Below are 20,084 nucleotides of genomic sequence, written 5' to 3'. Positions count from 1 at the left end.
CAAGTTCTGGGTCCTAGCCTGGGACAATGAAAGAAAGAGAGAAGTTGAAAGGACTAACAGTGGAATGGTTTCTTGGTCTTCTCATTCACCTATGAGGTTTTTGGAAGCTACTTGTCTCAGCCATACAAGTCCAGAGTCTTCTCTGCTCACTGATCACCAGTTGATCACATTCTGTGCCTGGGACATTCTGATTTTTACTCATTACCAGATAGTTTGACTTAGTTTTCCTTAAGGAAAACCTTTGGATCCTCTAACTCCCACAAAGGTAAAATTTTAATACCAATTATAACATAAACATGAGATTTTCAAAAAATCTGAATGTTTTAGTATTTAATATTTTAATAGGAAAAAACATTGTTAAGTATTGAACTTATATTGTAATTTACATGTATAGAATACATTTTGTGAAGCACTACATTAGATCATAGGATTAGCTGTAGAGATAGAAAGCCTTAGAGATTCCCTAGTTTTATCCTATTATTTTACAAGGAAGGAAACTAAAATGCCACAAAAGAAAGTAATTTGCTCAAAATCACACATCCTGTTTCTGCCTCAATACTCTTTAAAAAAAAAATCTAAAAAAATACTTAAAAAAAAATCTCTATATTCTGTGATTTGTGACATATCATTAAATTTTTATGTCTACATTTTTATCAGTAAAAATAGTAATAATATAGCCTTTGTTCCTTGTGTCTTAGGGTTATTAGCAGAAAAATACTTTTTAATTCTTCAGAGCCTGTGAATATAAATCATATAATATATTTCCAACTAAATTGCAAGTTCCTGATTGCTTTTTCCTCTCCCAAGTCTCCCATAAAGTATTCTACACAGATGTCAGATATGTAGTAAATACTCATTGAATGGAAATAAAGGGACTGAATTGTAGTTAAATGGAAAAGGCCTAAACAGCAAAGATCAGCAGCTAGCAAGTGATCTCATCTTCTCTTCCCATATCATTCTAATAACATGGCTGGTGTGAGAACAGTTTTCACCCAAAGGAATCATACCAGCTGAAGTTCTGCTGACTGAGGGAAACCTGACTCAAGCAATTACACCAACAGTTGCAACTTTATGAAATCACTGAGATGACTAAATCAGAAAGATCTCTGAAAAAAAGTAAGGAAATTGCTAGGGAAAGGGAAGGCACACATGCAGTTATATCTGCTACATCTTATATCATCATATACAAAAAACAAAAGCCAGAATATAGCTAGACATTATCTACTGGCTGGGTATTTCTATGGAGATAATGAATTTGACACCTAGATTTCAGTTTGTCTCTGTGCCTCTTTCTTCCCTCTGAACTTCTGCATAGAAGACAAGCATGGGTTTTATTTGAATTATAATTTTATTGATGTATTGCTAAGTTTAAATAATATAAAAAGAATTTTCATCTATAAATTAAAACATCCCCCCCTCACTGCTCTGCAAATTAAAATTTGAATTCTACTTTATATTACTTGCTTTAAATACACAATTCTACTTCCATTTCAAAGCAGTTCTGCTTGTCATATTGCTAGTTGAATAGTTGAATTTCTCTTGTGTGAATTTAAAATATTACAATGGCCCTTTAAGACATCATCATAATTATTACATTTTTAATTAACTCCACCTTCCATTAGCTTCCTTTTCTTTCTCCCAAATAAAAACACAAAGGGACAGGGGGATAAAGAGTTTAATGCAATTAAAATTAATTCACACAATGATCATATCTAATATATATATATATATATATATATATATATATTCTCTTTTCTACTGTGTATCTGAAGAGTATTATACTTCTATTATATTGTACCGTTAGTTAGGCCACTCTGCTTAATCTTTTCCTTAAATTCAACTTCCTGGTCCTGGGTATGAATACTTTGCTGTAGACCTCTATCTGAGAGTAGATCTTCCCTATGTCTTCCAATTTTAACCTCTAAAGAGTCTAGACCACCTCATCATTCATGTAGCTGTTACTCTTCCATCAAAGTTGCTTAAAGTTCTGGGGTCTGGTCTTCTCCACTTTTTCAATTTCAAAACTCATGCTTGGATAGAGAACGAAGCTAGTTTTGGAAGCAGCAATGAACGGAATCCTTTCCTGAGAGATTTACAGATACCTTGTCTAAGGAAGGCATTGTAGTAAATTCCAGCTCTGACAAGTGTTGAGATAATTTTTCCTCATCTCAAAAAAATCATCATACTACTGCTTGAGGGTAATTAATTTGGGAACAGGAATTCTTGTGACACCAGAGAGAAGAACTTTTATGAAGGTTATTCTTTTAATAAAAGAATTAATTTAATATAATCATTGACTATTGTGTTTTGTGAGCCTAACCTATTCCACCAATCAACTACTCTATTTCTTAGCCAATATCAAATTGCTGCTTCATTTCTAAAGGAGCTATTAAAATATACTATGGCATGAATCTAAAAGAGTGTAGCAAAGCCTACTCTTTTCAAGAAAAAGAGATAGCACTACAGCAAAGGATTCTAGCTGTAACCAGAAGCAAACAGTAGGAAGAAGCTCCAGAATGGTGTACCTGCCTACAGTGAGTAAAGACTACATATCTGCTAGCCTCAAGCTATGTGGCAGAACAGCTCCTGGCAGAGTCAATGAATCTGGCACAGCTGAACATTAGTTCAGTAGAGATAATGAATCTAGCAAAGCAGTATCTGATGTAGAATACATGTAAACTAATTGCCTGGCAGAGACCAACACAGAGCAGGCCTGGAGGGCCAGTGTGATAACATTCCAGAAGATTTGAATGCCTTGTATTGTTGGAAACGTAATTTGTTAGTCCATAAATGGTCGTGTGATCACACATATGCACCTCTATGTGATTTTTCTACATGTATCCATGCTTCATTTTGATGATAAGTGTATTTATCAGGTTTAAGGGTAAGAGATACATGTACATACATACACATATATTTATGCTATTTCATGAAGTATCTTTACTTTGAACTAATTGTGTATTTTGATTAATGAAGGAAAATACATTTATGTGTGCTCATGGCCTATAATTTTATATGAATGCATATCTACAGAGTACTTTTGATCTGAGATAACTTTGTTTGGGAGACCCAATTTACTAGTTGGGGCAAACTAATACATGGAAAGAATCTGACTCATTAATTATTCTTGTTATTTATATAAAGCATTTTTAATTTAATCTGTTTTGATTTTCACAATAGTCCTGTAAGAAGGACTATCATTACCTTCACTTCACTGAGACTCAGAGAATTTAAGTTACTTTTCTAGAGTCTCATAGCTTGTAAAAGGCAAAACCAGGAGTTGAATTTGGTTATTTTGACTCTAAGCACGGGACTCTTCATAAAACCAACCAATTTCTTACTATCTTGGTTGCTTATGTAGCCATGGGCCCATGAACTCTAATTCTAGAGAATATTTCTAGAGAAATATCAAAGGTAGAATTTTCAAGGAGCAGGGTTAGATAGAGAAACAGTAAGGGCTAGCTTGCTCCTATTTCTTCTTTCCCAAAGAAAATCTTAAAATCAGAGCTGAAAGGAACTTTAGAATAATCCAGTAAAAATCATCTGAGACTCAAAGATTACCTTTCTGGTTAATGCTAAACAAAAACCTGAAATCAGGATAATGGGCTCACCAATCCAATGATCTTTCTACTACACCATTCTGCTGTCATCCCCTACCTCACAGAAAAGCATAACTATCTGTTGTATACAAAGTTTAGAGCTACTGACCCACTACTAATAATGAGAATGCTTTATGTAGTCTTTCCAGGAGCTTTCATGTGGTCTTTCCAGAAATAAGGATATATATATATATATATATATATATATATATATATATATATATATATGTGTGTAGGGGGTATATATATATATATACCCCCCTACACACACACACACACACACACACACACACACACACACATACAGAGAGAGAGAGAGAGAGAGAGAGACCGTATGACAAATGGATAGAAGACTGGACTTGACCTGAGTTCAAATTTCTCATCTATACTTACTAACTGTGTGATTTTGGCAAGTCACTTAATCTCTCTGATCCTCAGTCTCCTCATTTATAAAGTAATAAGGTTGGATGCCAAGGCCAGTAAGGACTCTCTTTTAGCTCTAAATCTATAATCACACTATTCTTTACCTATTCTTCCTTTTTGACTAATGGTACATATTTATGAGACAGCTGGTTGGAGTGAGAAGCACATAGCAAAATATGATAAATTGAACCCTATATCTCTCTAAGGATAGCTTGGGATTTTGCTATTCTTAATAAATGAATGCAGGGAGGATTCCCAACTTCCTCTACCCTCATCCCCCCATACCCAAGCATACAGAATAACAGAATTTGAAACTTGGAATGGTCTTCAGAGCTCATTTCATTCAATCCATAAACAAAGAAATTCACATTACAATATATCCAATCAGAGTACTGTCCATTTTCTACTTAAAGAGAAACTAAAGAACTCACCACTTTCAAGGCAGCCAATTACATTTTTGTCCTGCTCCATTTGTTTTTTTTTTTAATAGTATTTTATTTTTCCAAATACATGTAAAGACAGTTAACATTCATTTTTGTAAAACTGTGTTCCATATTTTTCCCTCCCTCCCTTACCTTCCCTCCTCCCCCAGACAGCAAGCATTATGATATAAGTTAAATATTTGCAATTGTTTTAAACATATTTCTGTATTTGTCATGTTGTATAAGAAAAAAATCATATCAAAAATGAAAAATATTTGAGAAAGAAAAAACAAGCAATCAAATAAACAACATCAACAAAAACTTGAAAATACAGTTTCTATTCACATTCAGTCTCCATCGTCCTCTCTTCAGATGCAGATGGCATTTTCCATCCCAAGTCTGTTGGAATTACCTTGACTCACCACAATGTTGAAAAACTGCTCCACTTTTTACTGTTTTTCCTCACATCTAATCTCTTTGCAACTTTGCACCCTCTTAGCTCTATCCTTTAGGATCTAATTTCTCTTCCACATGAGAGCTATTAAGTCCTTCCTGAGTTCTTTTCTCCAGGTTAAACATGACTATGCACTCAACCAGTCCCCATATGACCTAGACTTATAGCTCTTCACTATCCTGGTTGGCTTCTTCTGGACACTCTTCAGGTTATCAATATAATTTCTTCATTCCTTGGTCCTTCGTTCCTTCATTCCTTTCTCTCTCTCTGCTTCCCTCCCTCCTTCTATCCTCCTCTTTATTTTTCCCCTTCTCTGTCTTTCTTTTTTCTTTAAATCTTTGCACCTAGAACTGAACACATAACTCACATAAGGTCTTCACTATGAGCTTTAATCCCTCCAAACTTTCAGTTTTCTTTACTCCTTTTTAATGACTATAATTTCTTCTTTTCCTATTTCAACCTCTTGATGAATCACATCAACTCTATACTATCTTCTATTGTTAAACCTCTTGCTCTCTTGTTTTATCATGGATTATAAACCCCAACCCTGGATTATTCCCACAATCCTTTGGTCCTGTTCATGTACTATTAATTGGAACTGGAGGAAATGACAATGATTTCCTTTCATATTTACCACAGACTCTCTCTTGCTTACCTCTCAGAGACAATCAGTTGTCAACTATATCATTTCTTTCTTTATAATGTCTCTTATACAACCTTCTTTCTACTCATACAACCATCACCTTAGTTTAAGCCCTTATTGCCTCTCACCTGGTCTAGAGCAATAAGGTTTTAATTGGTCTTCCAACCTCAAGTTAATCACCCGATCCATCCTTCATTAGGAATTGCTAAGTGAGTCTCCTAAAATGAATGTCCGACTTTGCCTCTCTAAGACTCAATAAACTCCAGAGATTTTCTCTATTACCTCCAGGATCAAATATAAAGCCCTCTACAACTTGGCCCCTTCCTTCCTTTCCAAACTTTTTACATTCTATTCACCTCTATTGACTCTGTGATTCAATCACATTGGCATATTTACTGTTCTTTGTACATGATTTTCTGTCTCCATGACCTTGTACTTGTGTTCCTAAACCTGGAAGGTTCTCCTTCCTAACTTCTGACTCTTAGTATTTCTAGCTCTATTTAAGACTATATTCAAGTATTGTCTCCTTTGGGAGACCTTTCCTAGACTCTCCACTGCTAGTGCAATCTCCTAGGTTACTTTCCATTGAATCTGTATTTACTGTATATGTTTTGTATGCCCTTGACACATAATAAGCACATAATAAATGTTTGTTAACTGACTGATTGATTTATGAAGGTAGAATATAATTAATGCGCCTTGTTCCTAGAAGTTATGACTCTTGTAATACAGCTCAACATATCATTAGTTTTTTGGTTGTCACATTATATTCCTGACTCATGTTGAACTTAATGTCCACTCTTATGCCAAAATCTTTTCCAAAACAATTTCTGTATAATTATGCCTCTCCCATCATATCTTGTGAAGTTGACATTTGTACCAAAATGTGTTTACATTTATCATTGTTAAATTTAATCTTATAGTTCAATACTCTATCCAATGCATGTATTTTGAATCCTCTCTCGATCATTTGGTATATTGGCTATTCCTCCTAGTTTGGTGATCTACACATACACACATACACAAACACACACACACACACACACACACACACACACACACACATACACCCTCTCCTCTGCTTAAATGTTATTAGTTTGCTAGATATTAAGGACAGATGAGAGCCCAGAGATTTGTACATACAGCATTATTCTAGGACAATAAACCTAGCATTTGACTGGGAGTCAGGAAGACCTGAGTTCAAATGTAGTCTTAGACACTAGCTTTATGATCACACTCAAGTTATTTAAACCTCAGTTTTCCTCAGTTTCCACATTTGTAAACAGGGAATAATAAATAATAGCACGTACTTTCAAAAGTTGTTGTGAGGATCAAAAAAGACAATAATTGTAAACACTTAGCATTGTGCCTTGCACAATAAGCTCCATAAATGCTAGGTAGCTATCATTATTATATCTCATAAAGCACTATGCTAATTACCATACTAAATAGCAACTACCCTCAATTTATTAATTAGCAATCATGCATAAAGTGACCAACTATTGGTTATTAATTAATAAATTAATTGATTTAGTATTAATTAATGTTTAATAAATATATTTTATTATTAACAGCACTGTGTATAATTAACATTTGATGTATTTTACAAGTATCTCATTTTATCCTCACAATAACCCTTGAAGTTAGATGCCATTATCCCTATTTTATGGATGAGAAAACTGAAGCTGAGACAGGTTAATGATTTGCTTACACATAAAATAAATATCTCATTTAGATTTTAACTTACTAATTCCAGGTCTAACTTTCTATCTACTGGACCATATATTTAATATTTCAGATAATATTACATGTAATAGTAAACATTTATAAATGTTCTAAGTTTAAATATATATATATATATATATATATAAAATCACCTTAGATTTTCACAACAATCTTGTAATGTAGATATGCCTTTTATAGATGAAGAAACTGACATTCAGAGAGTTTAAATGCTTTATCCAATATCACAATTAAATGGCAAACCCAAACTTATGCTCAGATCTTCTAATTAGATTCTATTTTTATTGTTATACATTGCTTCCTGGGATATTTGTCTTTTTCATTCAAAAGCTTTGAGTTCTCTGCTTTTATTCAATGCTGCACTCTTGGTCCAGTCAGAGTATAAGGGTAGGGTACTTAATCTAGGTGTAGACAGGCCTTATCCAAATGTTTTTTAATGTAGGATTTTCATTCCTCAAATCAAAGAGGAAGATAGCCCTTGGATATAGGAGTCCCTGCTGTGAATAGTGTGCTTGAGAAATGCATTTATTTCACAGCATCCACTTTCACATTATTAAATTGCTTCTAATTGATATTAGAAATTAGAAATATTAGAAAAATTATCTTTCCTTGTGGAATACATAAGAAATATCATACAGCAGAAAAGAATATCAGTCAGATCATCTACCCAGAATCAAGGGCCTCCTGAAAATGCCAATGATATTACTAAGAAGTATTTATGAACTATCTAAAGTATATGAAGGATGAGTAATAAGAAAATAAAGTTGAAAAGTATAGGAAACTTTGAAAACAAAATCAAGTCCATTCTAAAGTAAGCAAATGGACTTTTATTTTTTGAGGACTAGGAGAGGTAAAATCATATTTTGATACCTTTTCTTGACATGGAGATAGCTTTGAGTTCCTACAGGTTATGTTAGCACAGAAAAAGTCCAGAAGGCATTGCACAGCTGGAAAAACTTCTAACTAGGGCCCAAGAGATGAGCCATGTAACAGAAGTACCTGTTCTTCAGAGAACCAGTCTAGTTAGGCCAGAAGACTGTTCAGCAACTGGTGGGTATTTTTCAGCCATAGTAACATAGTAAAGGCATGAAGGAAATGGTGATCTCTGTTAGTAGAAACAATATCCTGCTTTCATGAATGATATCACAATTATTTAGAAGTTCTGGGGTAGTAATGACTGAGGTACATTTGCAAAGAGGTATTTTAGAATGCTTCGAAAAATTTCAGCATTGAATGTATGGTCTCAAGGAAGGGACTCTGTTGAAACAATCTATGCATGTGAAAATTCTGGTTTGCTCATTACAATGTTTTCCATTATTCTGTAACCACATTTTGTTCACAGTATTTCACCAAACCCTCAGTGGAGTGTTACAGACAGGCATACCTGACTCTGCCTTAAGAGCATTTCCCATCTCACCTTCTCCTCCTCCCCCTTTCCACTCCCTTCCTGACCCCTTTAACCCCAGAAGGGAGAAAAGAGACTGAATGAGAAAAGTGCACTTACCCTTGCCTAGCCCCGATATGGCATCAGTAATCACAACCACTTTGTTCTGGACTGCTGATTTTGACCACAGTCTGGAAACTTCTTGGTAGATGAAGAGGATTCCACTGATTGCCAGAAGGAGAAGAGGAAGCATGAGCACAGCCGTGATCTCCATCTTGCTCTTTCTGGGAAGAAGAAAGTACAATTAGTTTCAAAAAGAGGCATCATGTACACTACAAAGATAGTGTAGGACCAAATCCAGTAATACATCCCAGTAGTAGCCTTGCCTGCTCACAGATTTCAGAGGCAGGTCCTTCTGGGCACCTTCTTTGTCTCCCCAGGAATTCCCCAATATGGGTAATTATGTTCTGCAAGGAGGCAAAACTCACCCCGATGTTCCCAGCTTTAGCACTGTGAGTGATAATCTCCAAATGCTTGACCAAAAGGAAATTACTCGCAGTGTTTTCCAGGAGCCAAAGTAAAGTCCAAATTTAATTAAAATGGCTCTGCATTTTTAGAAGGAAATCTGTGGACTAAAGCCACTTGTTTGGGCTCTTATAGGCTATTTATAGTTCTTGGTTTCACTAAAAGGCTTTTCAGGGTAATTATAGTGTCTGCTGTGATATTCAGGGACACATGCCTGCTATATCTGGTTTCAAAAAGCTTTCCTCCAGTCCTTTTAAAGCTCTCTTTGATTGCCTGTTAGAAGTTTCCTATGCAGGTTGAGCTTGAAAATTAGGTATCAAGATTTTGAATTTGCTGCACAAACATGCTTTATCCTGCTTCCTTTAAAATGGATAAGCCACTGCACATTCAAGGGAGAGTGACAAAACAAATCCTGGTTAAAGGAAATGAAGATATTTTATTTGGAGAATGAAAGACAAGGAAAACATGGAAAGATTAAAGAAATCTGTCCTCACATAGTTGAAGGACTGGATAAATAATGAAGGAATTCAGGTTATGTTGTGTGGTTCAAGAAGAGCAAAAGGATTAATGGTTAGAAGTATCAGGGACATAGATTGAGTTAGATAATTAGCATTTATTAAGCACCTGCAAATACTAAACCTGAAACACATAAGAGGATGGAACCTTGCAAAAGACTCTAATGTTGAGAAAGATTGAAGGCAAAAGAAAAAGGGACTGGCAGAGGATAAGGTGAATAGATAGTGTCATGGAAATAATGAATGGACTTGGACAGACTTTGAGAGATAATGGAGAATAGAAAGGACTGGTATGCAACGATTCAGGGGTTCTTGAAGAGTTGGACATTAATGAATGACTAAACAAAAAACAAACAAAAAAAATCAGGCACTGTGGTAAGCACAAAGGGCAAAAACAATACTTGCTCTCAAGAAACTTATTCTTTAAATGGGCAAAACAACTTGCAAACAAGTACATACAAACAAGACATGTGCAATATAAATTGGAAATAATAGTGGGAAAGTATTATCATTAAATATGATTGAAAAAGGCTTCTTGGAGAAGTGAGGCTTCAGGTGAGACTTGGTGAAAGCTCAGAGGGAAGCAGAGATGAGAAAGGAGAGAATTTCAGGCAGTGGGTAACAGTAAGTGAAAATGCAATTGAGGAATTGAAGTATCTAGTGTGAGTAACACTGAGGAGACTAATGTTACTGAATAAGCTGCAAAGTAAAGGTGAAAAGTAGGGATAAGCCAAATTATAAAAAATTTTGAAAGCTAAACAAAGCATTTCACATTTGATCCTGTAAGTAATAGAGAGTCAATGAAGTTTATTTGTGTGTGTGTGTGTGTGTGTGTGTGTGTGTGTGTGTGCACGAACCCAGCAGGGGCTGTGATATGGTCAAGCCTCCATTTTGGGAAGATTAATTTCATTGCTGAGTCGAAAATGAACTGGAGAATTTAGACTCTAATCAATTCCTAGACATGGATGTCTCAGTGTCACTTTAAGATCAACATGTTCCAAAAGAAGTTCAATATTTTCCACATTAAACCTGTCCTTCCTCTCCATGTCTCTAGTCCTGTTGGTCATACTTAATCTTGTCCATTAGTTAAGCTTGAGGATTTGCTGTCTTTGAATCTTCTCCCACTCTCATTTCAGACATCTAATACATTGCATATTCAGGAGACAGAGATTGGATTATTTTGGTTGGAACATAGTGGATATAAATAATGAGCTTAAAAAGAGGGTAGTTTCAGATTGTGATAGATCTCAAGAGCCCAGAAAAGAAGTCTAAACTTTACTTGGAAAGAAAGATTTTAAGCAGAGGAAGAACAAGGCTTCTAAAAAAATCATACTGGTAGCCATATGAAATAGGCATGGAGTGAGAGAGACCAGAGGTGAGACACCTCCTTCTTAGACACCTATTGCAATAGTAAAAGTTATGAGTTTTTGTTCTGGCAGTAGGAGTAGAAATGAAGGGACATACACAGAAAATGTTACAGAGGTGGAATAGAACAGAATGAATGTGTCGGTTTGGATTTGAGAGGTGAAGAAAGCTCAAAGATAAAGCCAAGTTCAAATATGAGAAACAGGGAAAGATGAATGATTTGGCAATTAGGAGGTCTGTTGGTAGAGTGCTGAAGAACCGAATTCAAATGCTACCATAGATATTTGCTAGTTTGTGACCCTAAACAAATCACTTAACCTCTCAGCCTCAATTTTCTCACCTGTAAAAGGGGGATAATAATAGCAGTTATTTCCTGGGTTTTTGTGAGGATAAAAGGAGATAACATATATAAAGTGCTTCATAAATCTTGAAGTGACATATGAATTCTAGCCATATTAGCAGTAATAAAAATAACATATTTATGTAGCAATGACTCTGGACCCATTCTCCCAGATCAAGGTTGGCTATATATTCTAGACCTTCAGGGGTCAAGTTTTACTGTGAGGGATTAAGGAGGCATCTTTCTTTAATACCATTATCTCAAGACCATATTCTGTTGCTTTCCTTCTTTCTTTGCTGTTAATCAACAATGTTTAGTAACCCAGTTCCATTTAATAAATTAACAATTATATTTTATAAAGAAATTTTCACTTTGTAGATATAGCAAGAATGGCTGGATTTTGAGATGAAGATACAAACTTTCTCCCCAATATCCAGTATAGGAGAACACTCTCCCTATATCTCTCAGTCCCTGGCAAAAGAGGGCTCAGACTTGTTGTATTTCAATTGACAGAACCCATGCCAGGGTAATTTTTTACAACATCCCTTGCACTCACTTCTGTTCCGATTTTTCCCCTCCCTCCCTCCACCCTCTCCCCCAGATGGCAAGCAGTCCTATACATGTTAAATAGATTACAGTAGATCTTGGATACAATATATGTGTGCAGAACCGAACAGTTTTCTTGTTGCTCAGGGAGAATTGGATTTAGAAGGTATAAATAACCCGGGAAGAAGAACAAAAATGCAAGCAGTTTACATTCATTTCCTAGTGTTCTTTCTTTGGGTGTAGCTGCTTCTGTCCATCATTGTTCAATTGAAACTAAGTTAGATCTTGTCTTTGTTGAAGAAATCCACTTGCATCAGAATACATCCTCATACAGTATCGTTGTTGAGGTATATAATGATTTCCTGGTTCTGCTCATTTCGCTCAGCATCAGTTCATGTAAGTCTCGCCAATCCTCTCTGTATTCGTCCTGCTGGTCATTTCTTACAGAACAATAATATTCCATAACATTCATATACCACAATTTACTCAACCATTCTCCAATTGATGGGCATCCATTCATTTTCCAGCTTCTGGCCACTACAAACAGGGCTGCCACAAACATTTTGGCACATACAGGTCCCTTTCCCTTTTTTAGTATCTCTTTGGGGTATAAGCCCAGTAGAAACACTGCTGGATCAAAGGGTATGCACAGTTTGATAACTTTTTGGGCATAGTTCCAAATTGCTCTCCAGAATGGCTGGATGTGTTCACAATTCCACCAACAATGTATCAGTGTCCCTGTTTTCCCACATCCCCTCCAACATTCTGCATTATCTTTCCCTGTCATTCTGGCCAATCTGACAGGTGTATAGTGGTATCTCAGAGTTGTCTTAATTTGCATTTCTCTGATCAATAGTGATTTGGAACACTTTTTCATATGAGTAGTAATAGTTTTAATTTCATCATCTGAAAATTGTCTGTTCATATCCTTTGACCATTTATCAATTGGAGAATGGCTTGATTTCTTATAATTCTCTATATATTTTGGAAATGAGGCCTTTATCAGAACCTTTGACTGTAAAAATGTTTTCCCAGTTTATTGTTTCCCTTCTAATCTTGCCTGCATTAGTTTTGTTTGTACAAAAACTTTTCAATTTGATATAATCAAAATTTTCTATTTTGTAGTCAGTAGTGATCTCTAGTTCTTCTTTGGTCATAAATTCCTTCCTCTTCCACAGGTCTGAGAGGTAAACTATCCTATGCTCTTCCAATTTATTTATAATCTCATTCTTTATGCCTAGATCATGAACCCATTTTGACCTTATCTTGGTGTACGGTGTTAAGTGTGGGTCAATGCCTAGTTTCTGCCATACTAATTTCCAATTTTCCCAGCAATTTTTGTCAAATAATGCATTCTTATCCCCAAAAATGGGGTCTTTGGGTTTGTCAAACACTAGATAATTAAAGTTATTGGCTGTTTTGTCCTTTGAACCTAACCTATTCCATTGATCAACTAATCTATTTCTTAGCCAATACCAGATAGTTTTAGTAACTGCTGCCTTATAATATAATTTTAGATCTGGTACAGCTAGGCCACCTTCATTTGATTTTTTTTCATTAATTCCCTTGAAATTCTTGACCTTTTGTTTTTCCATATGAACTTTGTTGTTATTTTTTCTAGGTCATTAAAATAGTTTTTGGGGAGTGATTGGTATAGCGCTAAATAAATAGATTAGTTTAGGTAGTATTGTCATCTTTATTATATTTGCTTGCCCAATCCAAGAGCATTTAATATTTTCCCAGTTAGTTAGATCAGACTTAATTTGTGTGGAAAGTATTTTGTAGTTTTGCTCATAAAGTTTCTGATTTTCCCTTGACAGATAGGTTCCTAAATATTTTATACTATCAGTAGTTACTTTAAATGGGATTTCTCTTTGTAACTCTGACTGTTGGATTTTGTTAGTGATATATAAGAATGCTGATGACTTATGTGGGTTTATTTTATAACCAGCAACTTTGTTAAAATTGAAGATTATTTCTAATAACTTTTTAGTAGAATCTCTGGGGTTCTCCAAGTATACCAAAAGGATATACATTAAAAAAAATAAAGTATGCCATACAAAAACAACTGAGTTGAAAAATACATTAAAGAGAATTAATTGAAGAATTTTGAATTACCTGAAGGTCATAACCGCCCCCCCCAAAAAAAGGCTACAAATCATATTTCAAGAAAAGATGGAAGAAAATTTCCCATGTCTCTTAGAACCTAAGGGTAAAGTGATGATATATACACTCTCTCAGTCTGAAAGAAACCCCAAAACAAAGATTCCCATGAATATAACTAAAGTTCAGAGCTTCAAGGTCAAAGAAAAATAATGATTCAAGAACTCAAAAAGAAAGAATTCCAGGTATGGAGGAATCACAGTAAAAATCATAAAAGATTTGGCAGCTATAACATAAAAGTAGAGGAAAGTTTGGAATATCATATTCCAGAAGGCAAAAGATATAGTTTTACAAGCAAGAATAAATTACCCAGGAAAAAGAGTATACTTCTAAAGGAGAAAAAAATGGTTCTTTAATGAAATAGGGAACATCTAAGAATTTTTTTTTTTATTATAGATCAAAGTTGAGTAGAAACTTTAAAATATAAACATAAAAGTGAACAGAAATATAAAACAATAAATATATTTAAGGTATTAGAAAAAAACCAAACAAGAATAATGTGTTTATTTATACCACTCACTACTTTTTTAGGCTTTTTTTCCCGTACTCCCTTCTAGTATAATGGCTTCTTCACTCTTTTTCAAATAAGATAATCTCTCTGCCTTTGACATTTTCTCTATTCCTCTTGTCGCTAATGTTTTCTCCTCATCTCCACCTCCTGTCTCCCTTCTTTTTTTTTTTTTCAAATCCTAATTAAAATCTTATCTTTAACAGGAAGGCTTTCCTATTCCCTTATAATTCTAGTGACTTCTTTCTTTAAATTATTTCCTATTTTTTCTACATATAGCTTGTATATATTTGTGTGTTTCTCCCAATAGATTGTGAAATCATTAAAGGCAGGGATTTTGTTGTTGTTGTTGCTCTTTTTTTATTCCTCATGTTTAGGACAGTGTCTGGCAGGTAGTAGATGCTTAATAAATGTTTACTGACTGACTTTACACAAACTGAGAAATAGTCTCTCAGAAACCTAGTATTATTATGGGGAAAAAAGAAATTAAATAAGACAAAATTAGGAGCAGCTCTATCCAGTGGATAGAGCAACAGCCCTGAAATCAGAAGGATCTGAGTTGAAATCTGCCATCAGAAACTTAACACTTACTAGCTGTGTGACCCTGAGCAAGTCACTTAACCCCAACTATCTTACCATTTCCTCCCCCCGCCCCACCCAAAGACAAAATTTGGATGATTTCATTATATTTTTATGATCTTAAAAGAACAAATGAAAGAAAGGTGAAAATAAATTCACTGGGAGGGAAAGATTCATTGGAGAAAATATTTCCCATAATTGAGGTTTGCAAATGCAAGACTATACAAACAAAATGTAAAAGGTGGGGTGATTGACACTTGAACTTCAGTTGCACCTGGAGTAGTCAAAAAAGGGTGGAATACAAATATAGAATTGGGTGAATTTCATTCAACCAATAAATGAGAAGGGGCAGGGAGGAAAAGGAGTCAAAATAAACACAAGCAAAATAAATTAACCACTGATGGTAATTGGAAGAGAAGTTTAAAGGAAAGAAAAAAAAAGAATAAAAACCTATGATTGGACTCTGGGAGAGGAAAAAAAAAAAAACGGACAAAGAAGCAGAAGCAGATTTAATCAAACAGAATACTAGTATTTAATATACTTCTTACTATATTTTTTCTTTGTAGTAGTGTAGAAAAGAAAGAGAATAAAAACATAAAATAATAGGATGTGGGAAGTACATAATTAAAATCATAACTGTGAATATGAATGTGAACTCATTCATGAAATGGAAAAGAATAGCAAAATGGATTAGAAAGTATGATCCACAATATGTTGTTGCAAAAAAAAAAAAAAAAACAGGCTTGAAACATAACTATTCACACAGAAATAAAATAAGGAGCTATATAAAATATATTATGCTTTAAATGAAGTTAAAAAAAAAAATCAGAGGGAAAAAACACACTTGATTAGGGACAGTTAAATGGTGCAGTGGATAGAGCACCAGCCCTGAAGTCAGGAGTTCAAATCTGGTCTTAAACATTTAATACTTCCTATCTGTGTGAACCTGGGCAAGTCACTTAACTCTAATTGCTTCAGCAAAACAACAACAATTACCATACTTGATTAAAAGAAATAAAAGGAGAAACTACATTATAATGAATGGTATCATAAGAAATAAATTAATTTCAATACTTCACACCATGCCATATAATCTAAATGGTTACGGAAAATTCTAAATACTAAATGACTTATAAAGACATTCACCTAAATATAATATAAATATAAATTTTTCTGACCTAGATGACTTTGACCAAAAGAAATAAACAAGAAATAACTTAAAGAGTTAAATATAATTTTAGAAAATTTGAAGATTATAAGTCTCTGGAAATTACTGAATAGAAATAGGAGGGAATGTCTATATTTCTCAAATGTGCAAGGCACTTTTACAAAAATTGACCATGTATTGGGGCATAAAAATTTCAAAGAGAAATATAGAAAAGCAGAATTATTAAACGCATTTTTTGCTGATCACAATCCAGTAAAATTAGCATTCAATAAAAATTCATGGAAGAAATGAATAAATAACAATTTTAAAGAACGATAAGTAACATTCAATGAATTTGAAGATTTTCAAGACTTTCTTTCAACCAAACCCAAACTCAATAGAAAATTTAACATATAAAAGTCAATCTCAAAGATCAATTTCAAGGAATTTAACATGGACAAAAAAATTTTTTTAAGCATGGAAATGTATACCATATGTTTAAGATTAATATCTACAATTAGGTAGCTCAAAAGAAAGATTGGAGTAGAGCTAAGGTAAAAATAGCAATTATTAACAGATGAGGAACAGAGGAGGAATAAACACAAAAAATTAGAGGGGGGAGAAGGAATCATACTGAAAACCTACTCATATGAGGAATGGGTTAAATAGGCAACACTACATATATGCCACAAAGGGTATAGCACCCTCCAAAATCTATAACGAACTAAGGGGATTGGGATGGGTCGAAGGACAAGCAAATGATGAGGGCAGAAGACAAGGAAGGAGGGATCCATGGAGGGAGAGTTAAGGAGTAGAATTAAAGCAGAATTAGCAAGCATAGGAAAGATGTGTGTGTGTGTGTGTGTGTGTGTGTGTGTGTGTGTGTGTGTGTGTGTTGCAGATGTGTATGTGTGCCTATGTGTATATATATGTATATATAAATATATCCTTGCTTAACTATAGTCTGCTTGGAAGAGGTGGGGAAGGCATGAAAGGGGAAAAAAGAATAAAGTAAAAAAAAGTGTGCAACAGAGAACAAAAGAACAACCTACAAGGAAGCAAAGAAAAGATGGACACTCATGAATATCATGTCTTCTACTATTATATATCCTTTCTTGAATTGGCAATTTATTGTCACACATTTTGAATCCTCCCTGATCTGCTGGGCATGTGACAATATTCTGTTTTGTTTTACTTTCCTTTTTTTCTTTTTAAAATTCTTTTTTCTTAATGAAATTAATTTTAAAAAGTAATTAAAAAAAAGAATGGATAACTAAAAAAACAAAGATTAAAAACAATCTTCCATTAAAGATTCACACTTCCACTAAAGATAATGACAAAAATGAAATGATATACCAAAATTTGGGGAATTCAATCAAAGAAAGCTTTAGAGAAAATTCTAGATTTTAGTGTAATTCTACATACAAAAGATAGAAAGAACTGATCAGTGAATCAAGCATTCAGTTCAAAGATTAGACAACTTTAATTAAATTCTAAAATTGAAATTTTGAAAATCGAAGAGATGAACAAAATCAAAAGCAAAAACTAACAAGAAAAACTAGATGTTTATTTTTTTAAAAAATAAGAAAATAAATGACTAGCTAATTTGATTTCAAAATGTAAAAGGAGTAGCAAATTATTAGCACCAGAAATGAAGAAGAAACAAAGGAAAGATTAACTAAAACTATTTTTCTTTTTATAAATAAAAATAAAGTAAATGATTCATGAGTATTTACAAAAATATAAAATGTCCATATTAATGTCTAAGCATTTGCATTTTCTTTGTATCTGATACTTTCTTTCATGTCTATCACTCAATCTGTAGCAATCCTGTTTCCTAATGAATGATCACTGTTGACTAACTTGAACAGTCAAATAATGATAGAATGGATTTGATGAATGGGTTCTTTGAAATAACTGATTTAATTAGAAACACAATATATTTATTTTGATTAAACTCTATGGTTCTGGTGATATTGTGCAAACACAAAGAGAGTTCTTACCCTTCCCTTAAGAATTCAAAAACCATGAATAGGTTTCAGATTCAATGCTTTTTCTGGTCTTGCCAAAGATGATGCTGGCCATGCCCTTTCTACTAAGTCCCTATCAGTATTCTGATGTCTTTACCTTTAGCTTGGACTATGATTATTCTGTGTTAATTCACTTCAGTATTCATGAAGATAGCTTTAGTGAGTAAAAAGAGGATATGAAGTGTCATATCAGCAAGAGGATGATAAGAAGGGTTATTTTTCTCAATAGGAAGGGAGAACTAAAGGATCATAATCAGGAGTTGTGTGGGAGAGGGGAAGCCAGGGAAATGTGCTGGCGAGAGAAGCTCTGAATAGGAACTGGTATGTACTATGACTGTGAATATACTCATGAACTTGCAGCCTTGTCTAGAAATTGGTTTGATTTTATCAGTGGAAATGACATTAAATGTTCAGTCCAGGCTAGCTCCCTAGAGGCCTCAGGATCAGCCAGAGTCAGGTAAAAGTCCTTGATGTTTAGGAGGAGAAGTGAGAGAAGCAGGCAAACTGCTACAGGCTTGCTAAAGATGTATCCTCGATTCTGGAGTCCAAAGTCAGCAACCTTTCTCCTCCTGCCACAAAGTTAGTCTCTGGCCTCTGTCCCTCTACCCCTTAATCATTGCCTATGATTATCTTAACACCAAACATTCACCTCCACTTCAACTGTGAGAAGAGTCATTTATCCAAATATATGCTAATAGAATCATTGTCTCATATCAAATAGGTAATTAGCCTTAAGTGTTTGGTTGTCTGATTCAAGCAGACCTTTTTCAGTTTCAGTCCTTTACAATTTAAAGAATAGGTATTACCATCTGCTTTGTTGCTGTGCTCTAAGGAACTTCCTATGATTTTCATCTAAAACCTTCCATGTTTTTTCATCATTAGAACAGGTTGAGAACAAGGAACTCCATTACTTTACTATTTGTAGTTCCAGTGCTTTGCACAATATTTTGCACATAGTAAGAACTTAATAAATGTTTGCTTTATTCATACATTTATTAGATTTGCTGTTTGCCTGGATTTATCACTCGTGATGAAGCTATTTCCCACTTCCTTTTTATCTTCCTTACCTTATTGCCTGGCCAACTGGTATCTGATCTGGCCAACTAATGATATCATAATTGGTACCTTTTAAAAAAAATGTTGTATGCATCTTTATTACAGGTTGTTATCTCCATATAAAGATTTTTGATGCATTTTTAGTGTGCTTTAAAGGAGTGGAGCACACGAGGGAGGGAAGGGTCAAAAAAGAACTTAAGACCATTTCACTTGTGTTTAACTATTTAACTATAAACCTATATAAGACCTCTTAGTAATGGCACCAAGAGAAGTGTTATATATATATAAAATACCTCAGCTCCTATGAATACAGACAAGAGCTTTAGAAATCAAAAGAAAAACAGATTCTATGGTGCACTTAAAAATTGAAAAATATTATGGATAGTAATGTCATAATGAATGAAATTAGGTAACAGGAAGAGGTATGTTTCTCCTCACACAGTTATAAAGAGAGACATAGGTCTCCAGATGGTGTCCATTTTTGAATAGAGGAAGACAACCTTGTCTTGTCTTTGCTTTTTTCTAGGGGAAAAAAAAAGAATTACAAATGTAAACTAGGAGCATAGGAGTCTAAGAGTCTAAGAGTCCTGGCTGGAGACAAGAAGTTCTCATTTTTCTTCACTTGAAGAATTGTTTACTTTT

The 20,084-nt window shown here is 34.2% G+C and overlaps 1 protein-coding gene across 2 annotated transcripts in view; it reads right to left on the bottom strand.

Annotated features, from left to right (window-relative positions):
- The window catches only part of DHRS7C (dehydrogenase/reductase 7C), a 31,286-nt gene extending 21,910 nt beyond the window's left edge, over positions 1-9,376 (bottom strand). The window contains exons 1-2 of one of the 2 annotated variants that reach the window (XM_003770494.4): positions 9,157-9,376; positions 8,789-8,952 (exon numbers count right to left, since the gene is read on the bottom strand). In XM_003770494.4, the coding sequence (XP_003770542.2) occupies positions 8,789-8,942 (154 nt within the window). In that variant the 5' untranslated portion in view covers positions 8,943-8,952; positions 9,157-9,376. The other variant, XM_031965547.1, reaches the window with a different exon arrangement.
- Positions 9,377-20,084: the final 10,708 nt, after the last annotated feature.

Source organism: Sarcophilus harrisii, chromosome 4 (assembly GCF_902635505.1).
Source record: "Sarcophilus harrisii chromosome 4, mSarHar1.11, whole genome shotgun sequence".
Lineage (NCBI taxonomy): Eukaryota > Metazoa > Chordata > Mammalia > Dasyuromorphia > Dasyuridae > Sarcophilus > Sarcophilus harrisii.
This window is presented reverse-complemented; position numbering and strand designations above follow the sequence as displayed.